Source organism: Carettochelys insculpta, chromosome 6 (genome assembly GCF_033958435.1).
Source record: "Carettochelys insculpta isolate YL-2023 chromosome 6, ASM3395843v1, whole genome shotgun sequence".
Classification (NCBI taxonomy): Eukaryota; Metazoa; Chordata; order Testudines; family Carettochelyidae; genus Carettochelys; species Carettochelys insculpta.
In genome coordinates this window covers 10,619,195-10,635,862 of record NC_134142.1, presented here as the reverse complement: position 1 = coordinate 10,635,862, position 16,668 = coordinate 10,619,195, and the positions used below count along the sequence as shown (strand labels likewise).

The following is a 16,668-nucleotide window of genomic DNA, read 5'->3' as shown; positions in this document are numbered from 1 at the left end:
TCATTTTCCACATCCTCTCCAGGGTCCAGGAGGCTCCTAATTAGTGGAGCCAGATTGCATGGCTCCACAGGTCAGGTGGATGGTCCTTTATTCCATTGTACGCAGTTGCCAGATGTGCATGTTACAGAGAACTATGGCATATGCCTGTCCTTAATACATCAAACCCTTTTCTTAATTGCTGCAATTGAGGAAAGGAATATGCTAATTTCTACTTCTTTGGGGATGTTTCTAGACTGCTCCTACTTCTTCTGCAAGGATTACAAGATCAAAGGCAAAGAGCCAAGCGGAACAAACTGTTACATCAGCTAGATCTCAGCACTCCATGGTTTGTATTGTTTTGGTTACAAACTGAGAGAATTAGATGTGTGTAATAACTGTGACTTTTGTTATTCCTTTAATATCTCTAGTTATTGCTGAGCAGACAGTTCTAACTATTTTTAGCACTATAAGCTTTACAGATAAAGGCATAAAAACTTGCTTATAGTCCCAGGAAGCTGACTGATCTCCTGTTCTTTTTTCCACCCACTAAATTGTGCTAAAGAAAACTCTGTATAAATCAAAAGTACTTTTTTAATAATTTTAATTTTCGTAGAAAACAATTGGTCTACCTATTCAGAGAGATAATACATGATCACGTAGTAGAAGAGAAACAATCCAAGAAACTGGTTCTCACTGTGGAAAAAAGTTGTACTAGCAAATATAGTTTACAACGTGTAGAATTCTTCTATATGCAGTGTAGCTGTAGCCACATCAGTCCCATGATACTAGAAAGACTAGGTGGGTGGAGTAAGTCTTTTTTTTTTTTTTCTTATTGGAGCAACTTCTGTTGGTGAGAGAGAAGCTTTTCTCAGAAAAGCTCAGTATTACTCAAAACCTTCTGTTTCAAAAACAAAAGTTTGTATCTCCAGTTTTTTTCTGCTCAGTTCATATTCCCATGTTTTAAGTTCCTGTGTTTTCTCATTTTCCATGACTTTCTGGTTTTCCCATATAATGTTGTGTACTACTCATTTAACCTTCTGAGAGTGAGGGATTGACTCAGGTAGGATCTTGCCTCATGTCTAAGAAACCCCATCTATGCGGCTGTTTTTGCTTCCAGGAAAGGCTCTCCTGGAAGCGAGATTATGTGAGAATATACAAATGAGACGTGAGTTATGTAAATCTGTGCCACATCTGCATTTCCAGTCTCACTCATTTGCTTTCTGCTTTCGAAAGTGGGATGCAGTGTAGCTGCAGGCAGAGTAGGGTGACAGTAATCAGGACTTTCTAGAAGAGATGCAAATAAATATGAAAGAAGGGGAAAGAATGGGCTTGCTTATTTTTAGAAAGCTGGTTTCACAAAACATACCTTCTTTGTAGATTTATGCTGACCCTCCTACCAATGGGCATAGCAAGTGCCTGCCCCAAACTGGACACAGACAAATATGTGCAGACAAAGTGAATGGAAAAAAGAAAGGTAGGAATGTAAAAATGTTTGGCATGTGAAAAGAAACATGGGGTTAAAAGCTTAAAGCATTGGAAAATGAATGCCTAACATAATGTTAGCCGTGAAAAAGTGAATTTTTAATGTAATTTACTTTTTGCCTATTTGCATCATTTTATTTTTTACACATCCATCGGCTTGAGTAAAGTGACTGCTCATTTTCATTTTGTGAGTACTGCAGAGGATGTTACTGTTCAAATTGTCGTGTTAAAACTACTTACTTGATAAAAACTTTGCACATAATCTTTGTAACAGTTCTCCAGAAATAACTGGTTCACCTGATTTGGACTTGGTCACAAGTCCAGCAAGACTGAGGCAGGATTTCCACAGTTCTTGATACCTTAACTGAGGCTGCTGCTACACTACCACTCTCCTGTTGGAAGTATCCTGGTAATGAGGCAATTCAAAGCAGGCTAATGAGGCGGTAATGTGCATATTCAGTGCCTCATTAGCATAAGGACAGCCACGCGAACAGACTTTGAATTGCAGATTGACAGTGAAGATGGGGGCAGGTTCAAAAAAAAGCACCCCACTTTGACATTGCCTTACTCGCACAGAACTAGACTGAAGTAAGGGAATGTCAAAGTGGGGTGCTTATTTTGAAGCTGCCCCCATCTACACTGTCAATCTGCAATTCAAACTCTGCACTTTAAAATTTGCGCTGCTACCATTATGCTAATGAGGAGCTGAATATGCACTGTAGTGCCTCATTAGTCTGCTTCAAATTGCCTCATTACCGTGGTAGTGTAGCAGCAGCCCTAGTCACCTATACGTGTATACCTTCTCCATACCAGTAGTGCCTTTGCTGTGTGTGTTCAAAGGTTATATTTCTTCCTAACCACAGTTAGGCTATGTCTACACTTGTGCCCTTCTTCAAAGCGGGAATGGCAATCAGGGTGATGGGAGATTACTAATTAAGTGCTGCGATGCATATGCAGCACTTCATTTGGCAAATTCTCCCCCGTGGCAACTTCCAAGCACTGGCATGCCATGAAGTGCCTGCGGCTACACGGCATGTCGGCACTTTGAAGTTGCCATTGGGGAAAATATGCCTAATGAAGTACTGCATATTATCTCAGCACTTCATTAGTAATCTCCCATCACCCTGATAACCATGCCCCCTTCAAAGAAGTGGACAAGTATAGACATAGCCTTAGTGAAATAGTGCTCACCAAACAGACTTCAGCCATGCCTGATCTCATACAAAGCGCCCCAGCATCTAAGCTGCTCTCTCAATATTGTTGGCCATTTTTCTTTCTTTGGGTATATCTTGAGAGAGATTTCAGATTAAGGCTGGTTTTCAATTTGATACTGCCTGGAGCTTGCTGCATGCATTCATGCCTGCAGGGGTTCATACTCTTCCATATGCCATTATTATACCCCTTCTTACCCTATATTGTGGTGCCATTGTGTCATTAGTGCACCTCTACCCAAATCATATTTTGTCTTCACAGTTTTGGAGCCAAGCAGAGAGTTCTAATTATTGTGATATACTCACCACCACTAACTTCAATGCAGGTTTGGCAATTATAGTCAGGTTGCTATTATCCAGTCCAGAGTAGGTTGCAACTTAGACTAGTGCAAATAAAAGGTGAAATAATTATCAAAAAGCTGCTCAAACCAAGATAGTGTGCAAATATGTGGGGGGTTTAAGAAGAAGAATGTTTTAAAAAAAAAAAAAAAAAAAATCCATGGAACATTTTGTCATTGAAACAAAAGAGCTTTAGAGACCACAGATATTAAATATAGAGACTGGCTTTGTGAGTGATGTATATTCAGCGTAGCCTTTATCTGCAAAAGCTAATGTTTTGGGGTGTGAATGGGTTTGTTCATACTGAAAGTCCCTAAGTGGCTCAATATGTTGAAGGGTTCTGAAGAGAACAGGCTAAATGGCCTATACATACAACTTGCATGGTAGAGGTAGGAGTTCATGCCCCCCTGAGGAGGGTTTAGGGCAATTAGATAAATGTGGCTGTAGTTAATATTGGTTGCACTGGACAGTGATCTAATATAACCCTAAGCAGCCACATACATGAAGTGGTTCCCGCTGACAATATCTGTCAAGCTGTTGGACTTCTTGTGCAGTGACTCCATATGCTTTTAAAACATGCAGTCCATGTTTTTAGAGAGAGACCCTCCAGACACTGGCCCTTAAGGCTCCTGTATCACAGTAATATTTAAATATCTTAACTAATATGTAGAAAATTATCACACTCAAAAATCTGAGTAGTTTCCAGCTTGAATTGTTTTTAAATCACTGATTTTAATTTAACTAATCAATAGCAAACCTTTATTTAAATAATGGATGTTAGCCATGCTATTAATACTCTGTTTTTTAAAAAAGGCTCATAATTTACTAGATAACTGACTTTTTACTCAGATTTTTGTCAAGGTGCATTTGGATATTACAATTCATCTGAAGTATGCACATACAACATTTTAACATTGCTTTTGATTACACAAATCTACCTTAACTGTATTGGATACATTAGGAAAAAATGAAACCAAGTATTGCTGCTAAGCTTTTTTTGAACAACAAAGGGAGAAAGTATTTTTGTTTGGGAAACATTAATTACTAACATTAACTCCATTATAAAGATGGAAAATTATATACAGTAAGTTCTCAACATTCACAAGGGTTCCATGTTGGGAACACTCACGAATGCTGAATTTCACAAATATGGCAGCTGCCAGCACTCCGTGCTCTGGAGCCCCGGGGAAGCAGCCGCTTGCAAATGATTGAATTCACAAACCATAGGCTCGCAAATATTGAGACTACTGTAGATATTTGATGCAATACCTGACTTGTATTTGGTCATATATTTAAAGCTTGACTTCAAAAGTTACTATGTTTTTCCTTGATTCTGTTTATAAAAAGCAACCTTTAACTTTGTTAAAGTGAGTAGTAAAATGGGCATATACCATCAGCATATTTTGTATTAAATTATTTTAATAGGTGATAAATGCAGGGCATAGCATAGTTTTAAAGTACATAATTCAATTTTAATATATCATTAAGCTTTATCCACTCAGGTTATGTCTAGACTCAAAAGATCTGTTCGCGAAAGATATACAAATTGCACAACACATCTGCATATCTCCTGCCTACAGTTCTGTGGAAGAGGCTTTCCCAACATCTGGCCTATCTTTTTGGGGCCAAATGTCAGGAAAATACCCTCTGCTGACATATCCCTTCTTCCTCATGAAATGAGGGTGACAATAATGTCTGCAGAAGGCTCTCAGAGCAGCAGATTTCTGTTGGAAGCCTGGAGATCTCCTGACAGAAGCCTGCAATCTGGACATAGCCCCAGTTCCTAGACTAAAGATTTTGTCTGAAAACTCCCTTAAAGGAAGGCACAAGTTTGAGATGTGGGAGGTATGGATTTAATTCCAAGTTTACCATGTACTTCCTGATTGAGCCTGGGCAAATCACTGTTCATCAATTCCTAGTCTGGGGATAATGTTTGCTTTTTCTGTCTTGTCTATTTGGATTGCAGACTTTCGGTACAAGGGACTCTAACTGTGCACGTTCACTGTGTCTAGTAGGGTGGGCTTTGATCTCAAGCAGTGCTTCTTAGTACTGGCATAATACATTCTGAGGCTTTGCCTTCTCTTTGGTGTCTCAAAGCCCTGGCCTCATGCCAAGATTAATCTCTTCCCTCACTGCTTTGGGAGCACTAATTGCAATAGCATGGAGAAAAGTCTGGCAATTGGTGCTGATGGCAATGCATTTATATTTGGCTTTTATAAAACCAGAGTTTTGGGACTAAATTGATTGATGCTTCCTTGCAAGTTCTGGTGAAGTAGCCTTGGGAATTGATGATAGTATTCCTTGCAGTGGTGGTGCAACTGGAAGTGTCTACAGCCTCAACTGTAAGGACCACCAGAGCAACCTCCTCTGTTCTGACCAAACAGATGTCAAAGCCAGCTACCACCATGCGTAAGTGAAGCAATAAAACTTCTACAGTCTTGGAGTTCATAGAAAAACTAATCCCGTTTGTGCAGCTAAGACTTTGTGTTAAGCGGTAACATAGAAAGCTTCGTATTAAACTGACAGAAAGGAAGGATCTAAACGCTGAAATCAGGAATTTCTCTGATGAAAGAAGGCCTTGTAACTGAAGCCTGCATTTCAATGTTTAACTCAATATGCATTGGAGAGAGTTGGAGGAAGTAAAATAATATGGAACTATTTATATTCTATGTTAATTAAAAGCTGGCAGATTTGTGCTTTTTCTTATCTGGCTTAATGGTTATACTAGTTGGTTGTATAAACCATTACAAGATTTAGATTATCAATTATTTCTGTCCAGTAGCAGAAACTGAAAGAAATACACTGGAATGTAGGGGCTGCTCTCTTCATCCGTTTGGAATCCCACTGTTTTGGGCTATGTACAATCTCCTGCACTCGCAGGAAGTTTAATAAAAGGTTATCCACAAGGTAACTCTCAGAATGTAACACTTTCTCCATGCTGTCCACTATGCATGGAATGTACCCTCTGAATTAAACAGACCACTATCCTCATGCTCATATAAATGACTCACATTAAGTATTCATTCATGATTTGAATCCTAGTGAGTCCATGTGGAAAGAGAAAAATAGATCAAACTTTGGATTCAAATTATTTGAAAATGTTACTTCAATCTTTAAGGAAATACTCCAGTGTTTATTTTTAGTGGTCTGGTTTTATGCAGGGGAAGCTGGAGTGGTGTAATTATTCATTAGATATGTCACTGTCAGTCAAAAGGGAGCTAAAAAATCTCTTTTAATAAAGATTAAAATTTTGTGTTTTGGAGGGGGGAAAAAGTCTCAGTTCTTTGTAGTATGGCTTTTGCCATGATGCTAAATCCTAGAGCATCTTTTTATATAAACTATAACTACTCCCTGTCTGTAACCATTCTGGTTGCTGCTATTGTTTACTCATTTGTGTTTTCATGGTTATGTAATAATTTGCAACCTTCTGAGAAAAAATGCTGTATAAATAAATGTGTGTTTTAACTGGCATGGAGTCTGTTCAGTCTTAGGTAACCAACAACAAAAAAAGCCAAGTAGAGGAAAACAGCAAAAAGAGGTCAAAGCTGAGTGTGTAGAGGTATGTTACTTAATATTTCTAAATGTGAAAATTGAAAAGGTATATTTAGAGTCAGGTGTGTTTAGAAGAAGCAACTGTGCTATGTAGGTACTGCAGCTCAAATAGCCACCATTACTCTGACTCAAGGCATCACTTACCTGCTTGCATCCTGCAGATTAACTTTTAATTACAATTGCACTGATTTTTAATTTTTCTATTTTTAGGCTTAACTCTTCATATTGTGATGTTTCAGAATTCACTGGTTACAACCAACCTTTAAATATTAGATCTGAGCAACATAAATCCAGTTTTAATATTTTTTATGTAAAAGACTACAGCCATTGCTGTGTTCAGAAAATACTGAGTGTCATCTTGTTTTATGGCTTTTAATTAATATCTGCAAGATAATACTTAACTGGGATAAAATTTTGAATACAAATGAAGCTTTAGAAAAGACATATTCAGATAATTTTTATTGTGATCAAATGTAAAGTGTAATCATGCTTTTTGAAAAACTTCTGGAACTCCAAAACATTTTGAAGAAGCTGTCTGGTTCAAATAGTTCTGTGCATTTGCAACACCTTTGGTCAAATCCTGCATGCTTAATTGTATAACCACATTGACTTAGTTGCTGGTCCTCAACCCTAATTTAAATTACTACAGAGGCATTTGTCTGTTTATATGCAGTAATTCACTTTCTATATGTGCACACAAAACTTCACTTGGTTTGTCTTAAGGAAACATTCAGAGTACCCCAGTTCTTAAATACCACTTCAAAATTATCCTAATATTCCATTCCTCATGGATGACTGTGCCAAAAGTTAAATAAAATTGACTTTGAAGTGAATGAACAAGTGTCTGAACAAGCTTTTCGTGCTTTGATAACTGACCATAATTTCAGAAGCTGCAAAAAATAGCTTTAGATTGAGAATGTCAAAAGAAATCTTTCAGCTTTCTGTGTGCCCCTCCCCCCCACCAACCCACATATACATGCAATTTGTTCCTGGAAAAAGGATTCATTTTCAGAAGGATGTTCCATCTGCCAAGTCATTTAAAAAGAGAAAGCAAGTGGCTTTAGCATTAGGGACCTCCAGCAGAACAGTTCACCTCTGCATTCTTCTTTAGAGATTACACAGATTGTTGCTTCCAGCTCAAGATCTGGTGCTTTATGTAACAGAAAGAGGGATTGTTCACGTTTCTGTAGTCCTCTGCGGAAGAAGTCCAACAAGAAGGAGCAAGGCTATTCCAGGACTCAAAAGATGAAGAGAAATCCCTACGAGAAGTGTTTGTGGCACTCTGATTCCTCCAGTATGTAGGATGGAGCTGAATTGTCTCACTTCTTCCCAGGACCATGCCAGAATGAACTGGAAAGTCTATCACCTCCAGTATCAGCCATGGCATCTGTTGACTCCCATACCAATGAAGTCAGCACTGGCACTGACTGTACGTCATTGGCATAGCAACAGCATCAGACCTGCTCTCTTTGCTAGTCTGATTTCCCCCATAATTCAAGAGCATACAGCAGCTAGGAATGCTGCTTCTGCTAATGCTATCTCGTCCGATCCCCTGCCTGAGACTGCAATGAAGTCAACAGCCTTTTTCTTAGCAGGAAGCCCATTGCTGCAGATGTTTTCTTGAGCACCAGCTATATCTTTGCTGCAGACCTGCTCTTTGGGACAGGTACCTACCTCCTTTATTTCAGTATCACATGGAATTTAGGTGCCTCTTTCAATACTGGAGGCACCAACTGCTCGTTCATCCTCAGTACCATCTCCCTATTGTCTGGGGGTAAGGCAGATCATTTGCTTTCCCCATTGGGGATGGCTCCTCTGCTACCAGTGGATAACTTGTTGGTATTGGTTAGACAAAGTTAGGGACATCTTCCCCCTCTTCATCTTGGAAGCTTGATTCTCGGAAATCCTCGAGACCATCCTCAAATCATTGTTGGTACCAAGACTGACAAAATTCTGCAGTAGGGATGGGGCCTCTGCCTATGTGCCTACTGGTCATGGATGCCATATCCCTATTCCCTGTTGCTTCCTTGGAGTCCATAGTATATGCCAGTTTGCATTCTTTGATGCAGTCCAGGGCAGGGTTGGTGTTCCTGGCTGCAGTTTCTTGTCCAAAGCCACCACTATTACTTGCACAGTCTAAGTTCATTCCTCCTGAACTAAATCAGACTGATTCTCTTATGCAGGGGTTTCTCTTGGCCCTGCACCCTTCCTCATGCTCTCTAGATGACTCATCCTTATTTGTTCTCAAAAATTTTAATTCTTACCAAGCTCTCCTGAGGTGTGTGGCTTCTGCCTTGTTCATTCAGGCTGAGTTCATGAAATAGAATACAGATACATTGCTGAATATTCTCCAGTCCTCAACTAAACTAACCTTCTTGGAGCTTGTCAAGTCCTTGTTGAATACCCCATATTAATTACCATTTATAGCAGTGATTCTGTTCTCAAACTGTGGGTTGGGACTCTGTTTTAATGGATTTACCTGCAGAGTTTTAAACTTGCTGGTGCTGTAGCTCAAGCCCCACTGCCCACGTTCAAAGCCCCTGTCCCACTTCTGGAGCCAAAGCCATAGCCTGAAGGCTTCGTGCCTGGATGAAAGAGATCATGTTACAGGGCAGGCACCCTGCCGGGGGCTGAAGCCCTTTGACTTTGGCTCCCCAAACTTAGGGCACTGGGGCTGTAGTGGGTTCAGGCTTTAGTCCCCTTCCTTGGGATTATGCACTAACTTTTGTTGTCAGAAGAGGGTCACAGTGCAATGAACTTGGAGAATCCCTGACCTACAGCAAAGCATTCTGAGAAGAACTAATATGTTCCCATGCAGGGATTCAACTGCTTCTCTTTCCATCCAGCTCCTAGCTCTCTTATGGTGATAGCAGTAAATGACAGACTATGCATTACAGGAATGAGATGACTCCACCCCTGAGAGAGAATCTGAGTCTAGACTTTATGGGGAGAAATTTACATAACTTTGTCTTTATAAAAGTGCACTGTAAATCAGCAGACATTGTTATCTATGGGCTTGTCTTCACAAACAGTTGCAGTGGAATTGAACCATGTGTGCACGTGCACCACCATAGAAATCATGCTGCTAGTCATGGGCACTTGACTGATCAGCGGGGCAGCACCTGACTCCCTCCTGAGCATGACCCAAACACCTGCCCCAGGTCACAGTCCCTCCTAGCCCACCCATACTCCCGCTCAGATCCTGCTCGGTCTCCAGCTTTGTTGCTCGTGGCATGCACATACCTGAGGGGAATACATATTTGCACCCACTCCTTAAAGAAGAGTTTACAGAAGAGGAAAGTAACTCTCTTTCAGGTTCCCAGTACTATGCCTTAGGATGGAGGTTTTGATTCTGTCTATGGTTTAGCTAATGCACCTAAATACTGATAGTACACTAATCTTCTAATAACTATGTCGGCACAGCAAGGCAAGCTAAAGATGGGATGTAAGATACTTAGAACTTTTTCCAGAAATTATCTTCTTGATTTATAGGTAACTCCAGCTACTGTTTGGGACAAATATGTATGTTAAGAAAAACAGAGATGTATTCTCTGCTGTTACCTAATGACGAAAGTCCTGTAGTTTTTTCATTAATATGGACTAAAGTTGAAGTTAAAAGCAACAATTTCAACTTTATTTCTACTGAGAACTGGTTTAAATGTTAGTTTTGTCTACCTTGTCCTGTTCCAGGCACGTAAACATCAAGTGGAAGGAAATACTCTGATGCATCAACTAACAGAAGTCTGTGTGAATAACTCTGAAAATCCAACTTCACTAAAAGCCCATCGGGAAGAGATCCCACTGGAAAAGGAAAACATACCGGTGACAAACATTCCAGTTCCAGTGAGACAGAGAACACGTTCTTTTGCTCCTCAGAACTTTGTGTTTCAGCCCTTAAGTGGTTTAACAACTTACAAAGTTACACCCATGAGTCCTTCCAGGGCAAATGCTTTTTTGACACCCAGTCTCTCCTGGAGTCCTATGAAAACTGAAGTGTAAGAACTCCCTCTTTTAATGACTTAGCTTCCACTACGACTTCAACCAAGTTGATGAACAGGGGGTTCAAATTGCAATGGCAATTCTGCTATGGAAATTTTGTCTAATATTAAACTGAAGCAGCTTGTCAGTTGAAGAATAGCTGATCTTTAATGACATGATTTCTGATGAATGCCCACCAAGCCTATATTTGACTGTGTAGTGGTAAAGAAATCCATAGTCTATAATCATGTGCCTTTAGTAGTAGAGCTCTCTGCACTCTCTTGATATAGGCTATGAAATAAACAAGCAGTGGGGCCCCTAGACAATTGAGATACAAGAAGAGCACTCAAAGATGATCAAGTCATTGCAGAAAAACTACATAAATTTTTTGCTTCAGTCTTCATGTGTGAGGCTGTTAGGGAAATTCCCAACCCTGAGCTGTCTTTTGTAGGTGAGTTGTCCAAGAGGTGTCATTAGAGGAGGTTTTGGAACTAATTAACAAACTTAACATTAACAAGTCACTGGGACCAGTTGGCATTCACCCAAGAGTTCTGAAAGAACTCAAATGTGAAATTGCGGAACTATTAACTGTGGTTTGTAACCTATCCTTTTAAATCAACTTCTGTACCCAGTGACTGGAAGATAGCTAACATAATGCCAATATTTAAAAAGGGCTCCAGAGGCGATCCCAGCAATTACAGACCAGTAAGTCTATCATCCTTACCAGGCAAATTAGTTGAAACCATAATAAAGAACAAAATTGTCCAAACACATAAAAGAGCATAATTTGTTAGGCAAAAGTCAACATGGTTTCTGTAAAGGGAAATCATGTGGTACTAGTCTATTACAGTTCTTTAAAGGGGTCAACAAACATGTGAACAAGAGGGATCCTGTAGACATAGTTTACTTAGATTTCCAAAAGCCTTTGACAAGCTCCCTCACCAAAAGCTCTTACATAATTAAGTTGTCATGGGATAGGAGGGAAGATCCTTTCATGGATTGAGAACTGGTTAAAAGACACAAAACAAAGTAGGAATAAATGGTAAATTTTCAGAATGGGGAGGGGTAACTAGTGGTGATGCTCAAGGGTTAGTCCTAGGACCAGTCCTATTCAACTAACACTCAAATGATCTGGAAAAAGGGGTAGATTGGGAGGTTGCAAAGTTGCAGACAATAGTAAACTGCTCAAGATAGTTAAGACCAAAGCAGACTGTGAAGAACTTCAAAAGGATCTGACAAAACTGAGTGACTGAGCAACAAAATGGCAAATGAAACTGAATGTGGATAAAAGTAAAGTAATGCACATTGGAAAAAATAAACCAACTATACATACAATATGATGGGGGTTAGTTAACTACAGCTTATCAGGAAAGAGATCTTGGAGTCATCGTGGATAGTTCTCTGAAAACATCCATGCAGTGTGCAGCGGCAGTCAAAAAAGCAAACAGGATGTTAGGAATCATTAAAAAAGGGATAGAGAATAAGATGGAGAATATAATTTTTTTTTATATACCTTAAAGAAAACCATGGTACCCCCACATCTTGAATACTACGTACAGACGTGGTCTCCTCATCTTAGAAAAGATATTAGCATTAGAAAAGGTTCAGAAAAGGGCAACTAAAATGATTTGGGGTTTGGAATTGCCCCCATATGAAGAGATTGGAGACTAGGACAGGAATGTCCTTCCTTTTTTCATCGGGGCACCACATGGCAGTTTCTAACATATTCCGGAGGATGACCACAAAATATCCCCAAACCTGCCACCCTCCCTATTCTCAGGCTTAACTCCTCTCAACTCCAAACTTCACCCACCCACCTCCAGGCTTAAACCACTCACAGCTGTAAACCTGCCCTCTGGCTTAAACCACTTGCAGCTCCAAACTTCTGCCCTCCCACCCCCAGGCTTAGCCCTCGCAGCCCCAAACCCAGATTTAACTTAACTTACACAGGAGCTCCAGTGCTGCTGGGCCGGTGTCTCCCTAGCACAGCTGTGCAGCTCCCCCTCCTGCGGCGCATGTGGCTCTCTGCACTGCCGCCCTGAAATAATGGGACTCAAATTAATTGGTTTAATGGCCGCACCCCTCCTGCCAGTCATTTAAACCAATTAAATTGAGTTTTACTCTTTCAGTGTATCAGGACAGGGAGCTGGAGGAGGAGTGAGTGGCAGCAGCAGCTCTTTAGAGAGCCCCATATGGCTCAGAGCCACCCAGCTGGCTTTCAAAATGGCACTGCTGCCAGCTCTGCAGGCTGGATGAAAAGGCTCCACTGGCAGGATTCTGGCCTGTGGGCTACGTGTTGGACACCCCTGGACTAGCACTCTTCTGCTTAGAAAAGGGCAGACTAAAGGGGATATGACAGAGGTGTATATAAACTCATGAGTGGCGTGGAGAAGGTGAACAAGGCAAAATTACCTACTTGTTCCCATAATGTAAGGATTAGGGGACACCAAGTCAAATTAATGGGCAGCAGGTTTAAAACAAATAAAAGGAAGTTCTTCACACAGTGCACAGGCAACCTGCGGAACTTCTTGCCAGAGGAGGCTGTGAAGACTAGGACTATAACAGGGTTTAAAAAAGAGCTAGACAAATTCATGGAGGTTAGGTCCATTAATGGCTATTAGCCAGAATGGCTAAGGAACAGTGTCCTTCACCTCTGTTTATCAGAGGCTGGAGATGGATGGCTGGAGAGGGGTCACTCCCTCTGGGGCACCTGGCATTGGCCAATGTTGGCAAACAAGATACTGGGCTGGATGGACCTTTGTTCTGACTCAGTGTGGCCATTATGTTCTTATGTTACTTGTTTTCAAGTAAAATTAGTTTGACTTGCCTAGGTATAAATGCTTAACATTTAGATTTGATTAAATACATTTAAAAATGGCTTGTTCCTGTGATTTAATGTGTTGTTGGCCATGTTAAGCAATTTTAAGGAATGCCTACTAAACGTTTCTAACATTTCTGTTCCTTAGTAATGCTTCTAAAGAACCACCAAGAAAAACTACGGCACAAGAGAATTTGTTACAAAGTCAAGCTTCACCTGCTCAGGAAGGTACTGATAAAGGCTCTCGGAACAGCCAATTTGTACTAATTTCCTGAAAGCTAAGAATGGTGTGGTATAATAAACTCATATCTGGCAGCCCCGGGACCGGGAGGCTGCCGGAGATGTAAATATTATGGATAATAGAGAGGGATCCCTTGCCACCAGGTCTCTGACAGTAGGGATGTAGTACTGCAGCGCTCTGCTCCCCAAAACCCTGGGTGCCCAGTCCCCAGAGCACCACCTCTGCCCATGCAGCCTGCTCTGCACTCACCACTGGGCTCAGCAAGCAGCTCAGGCCCCGGCCCGTGCTGCTGCATGGGGGTCCAGGGGTGGGCTGGCTGGTTCGCTCCCCATGCTCCAGCCTCCTCTCTCACTGCATTCCTCACCTGGGTTCAGCTGCCCCCAGTGGCTCAGGCCCCAGCTCGTGCTGCTGTGCAGCAGAGGGGTCCTGGGCCTAGCATACGGTAGAGGGGTGCTCTCTGCTTTCCCACCCCACTAGCGTGGTTGCTCTACCTGCCAGGCCCATGGAGGGATGGGGAGTGGTGAATGCTGCAGCTTCATCTCAGCTCCCCACCTGTGTCCCAGCGACAGTCCCTGCTTAAGAAGAGGAAGTGACATCATTGGGTTGGGGCAGGAAGGGATCCCTTTGCACAGCTGCCCGAAATAGGAAACCTAGGTGCTGGCATAGCGCCTGCTGGTGGTGCTGGTTATTTGAGAGTACTGGTTGACTGAATATCAGTTAAAAGAAAGTTTACTGTATTGTGATTCACATTTAATGAGTGTTTGGGAAAGGCAGTATCCTGGTGAACAAAAATCCTTCATATATTTTTCAGAATGTGCCTCAATCGAGCAAGATGCTATGCAGTATTCAAATGAACCTATTCTAGCGTCTGCAGGTACAGCAATTGAAACCAAAGCAGGAGAAACAGCTCATGATGTACCCTATTTCAGGTGTGTGTTAAAAGTAGTTTCTTACCTGATTAACAAGACTTCAGAAAAGAGCAAAAAATATTAAAATCCGCAAAACACAATCTTAAGTTGCTTTAAAGTCTAATAACGCAAAGAATATGAGGTTTTCATGCCAGATGGATAAATCTGAGTCTAGTTTAACTCTCATATGGACCTTTCCTAGAGTCTTAAAGCCAGAGACAAGCCATCTTTTAAGTGTTAATTTCCCACAAATAAGTGTATTCATCTTCCTAAATGTACCAAACAGATATTCATCACTATTTGTGCTTCATTTATATTTTATAAACCCATCTAGCATTGACCTCTGTTGGAAGACAGGATAATGGGCTAGGTGGACCTTTGGTCGGCCCCAGTATGGTCATTCTTGTGTTCTTATGTTCTATTGAATAAAACAGAATTTGAAGTGAGGAAGACTAATGCCTTCTTAACCCCAGGAGAGCAAGCTTGAGAAAGTTCGGCAACACTGACTGCTTAGAACAAGCTTTGTAGCTTGCTGCTGTATCAAACCACTTCTAGAGCACAAAGCAGAAATGTACCATTTTATGCTCTTAATAAGAAAGTACGCGAGAACACCAGCATCTGCAAGAATAGTGGTGGCAGTTAGCAGACCTTGGTTGTTTCACTTGTATTTTTAGAAATGTTCTTGCCTCCGAGACTGAGAGACTCATGTCACACTGCCTCCAGTGGGGTGGAATGTTTGAACTGGACATACCAGAAGATGGTAAGAGCACAAACATGTAATAGGTTACTATTTGAATTTCATAGAACCGGGAGAAACCTTGAGAGGTCATCATGTCCAGTGCCCTGCACTCATGCAAGACAAAGCACCATCTAGACCATCCCTGACAGGTGTTTGTCTAACCTGCTCTTAAAAATGTCCAGAGATGAATATTTTACAGTCTCTCTAAGTAATTTATCCAGTGCTTAACCACCCTAACAGGCAGTTTTTCCCAAAGTCCAACCTATGCTTTCTTTACTGCAATTTAAGTTTATGGCTTCTCATCTTACTATCATAGGTTAAAGAGAATAATGTATTTCCCTCTTTCTTGTAACAACTTTTTAGGTACTTGAAAGTTTTTCTCATGTCCCCCTGTCTTCTCTTTTCTAGGCTAAACAAAGCTGGTTCTTTCAATCTTCCCTCATGGGTCATGTTTTCTAGACCTCTAATCATTTTTGTTGCTCTTCTCTGGACCTTCCCCAATTTGTCCATCTTTCCTGAAAGGTGGTATTCAGAACTGGACCCAGTACTCCAATTGAAGCCTAATTAGTGCAGAGTAGAGCAAAAGAGATCCTTCTCATGTTTTGCTTATAGCGCTCCTGTTAATGTGTCCCAGAATGATGTGTGTGAGGTTTGCTTTCTTTTAACAGAATCATCCCAAGCCGTTATTGTTTGATCTCTGAGGGTGGGAGAAAATCATAAATTAGTATGTCTATATAGCCCAAATTGCATTGATTGGTCACATGAAAAAGCTGCATTAGGCAAAATTTAGAGTTTATCCAGAATATTTTTAAATGTTAGCATTAAAGTTCACAGAGTATCAGTTTCAGGCCAGAAGGAATCACTGAATAATCAACTCCACCCAGCCCTCACATATTTAAACAACAAACAGAATGTTGCAAACAAAGCATTACAACCCTCAGGAGGCCAGAGTACTATGAGCTGCTAGCAGAGAATAGCAGGGACTGAAGTGCATGAGTTCCTAAGGCCCCCACAATGACTAAGGAAATCTCTAAGTGGGACACCCAGATAATCCTGGCAAATGACCAGCAGCCACATGCTGCAGAGGAAGATGGAAAAAACCCCAGGTTCACTGTGAATCTGATATGGGTGAAATTCCTTCCCAATCCCACCTACAGCAGTTGGTCATAACCTGAGCGTAGAACCGGCAGACCAAGCACCTGAAAGAGAATGCTTAGTGCCACACCTCAGAGCTCTGGCCCACCCCAGTGTCCCATCTACATGCATGGCCATCTCCTGATCCTTCAGAGAGAGAATATAAATAAAAAAAAAAACTTGGAATACTGGGGGGGTGGGGCAGGGAGGAGGAAATGCCTTCCTGTCCCATTGGTGCTCAGCTGAAATCTTGAAGTGTGCGGTTAGGCAATATGAGTTTGGAGAAC

The 16,668-nt window shown here is 41.2% G+C and overlaps 1 protein-coding gene and 1 non-coding gene across 2 annotated transcripts in view; both read left to right on the top strand.

The window, feature by feature from the left end:
• DLGAP5 (DLG associated protein 5) overlaps positions 1-16,668 on the top strand; it is a 48,265-nt gene that overhangs the window by 13,619 nt on the left and 17,978 nt on the right. The window contains exons 4-11 of the mRNA XM_074998649.1: positions 233-325; positions 1,357-1,453; positions 5,319-5,420; positions 6,497-6,570; positions 10,254-10,558; positions 13,508-13,587; positions 14,412-14,529; positions 15,183-15,268. Coding sequence (XP_074854750.1) covers positions 233-325; positions 1,357-1,453; positions 5,319-5,420; positions 6,497-6,570; positions 10,254-10,558; positions 13,508-13,587; positions 14,412-14,529; positions 15,183-15,268 — 955 coding nt within the window. The remainder of the gene's footprint in view (positions 1-232; positions 326-1,356; positions 1,454-5,318; positions 5,421-6,496; positions 6,571-10,253; positions 10,559-13,507; positions 13,588-14,411; positions 14,530-15,182; positions 15,269-16,668) is intronic.
• On the top strand, positions 3,449-3,579 carry LOC142015520 (small Cajal body-specific RNA 14). The gene has a single exon (XR_012646175.1).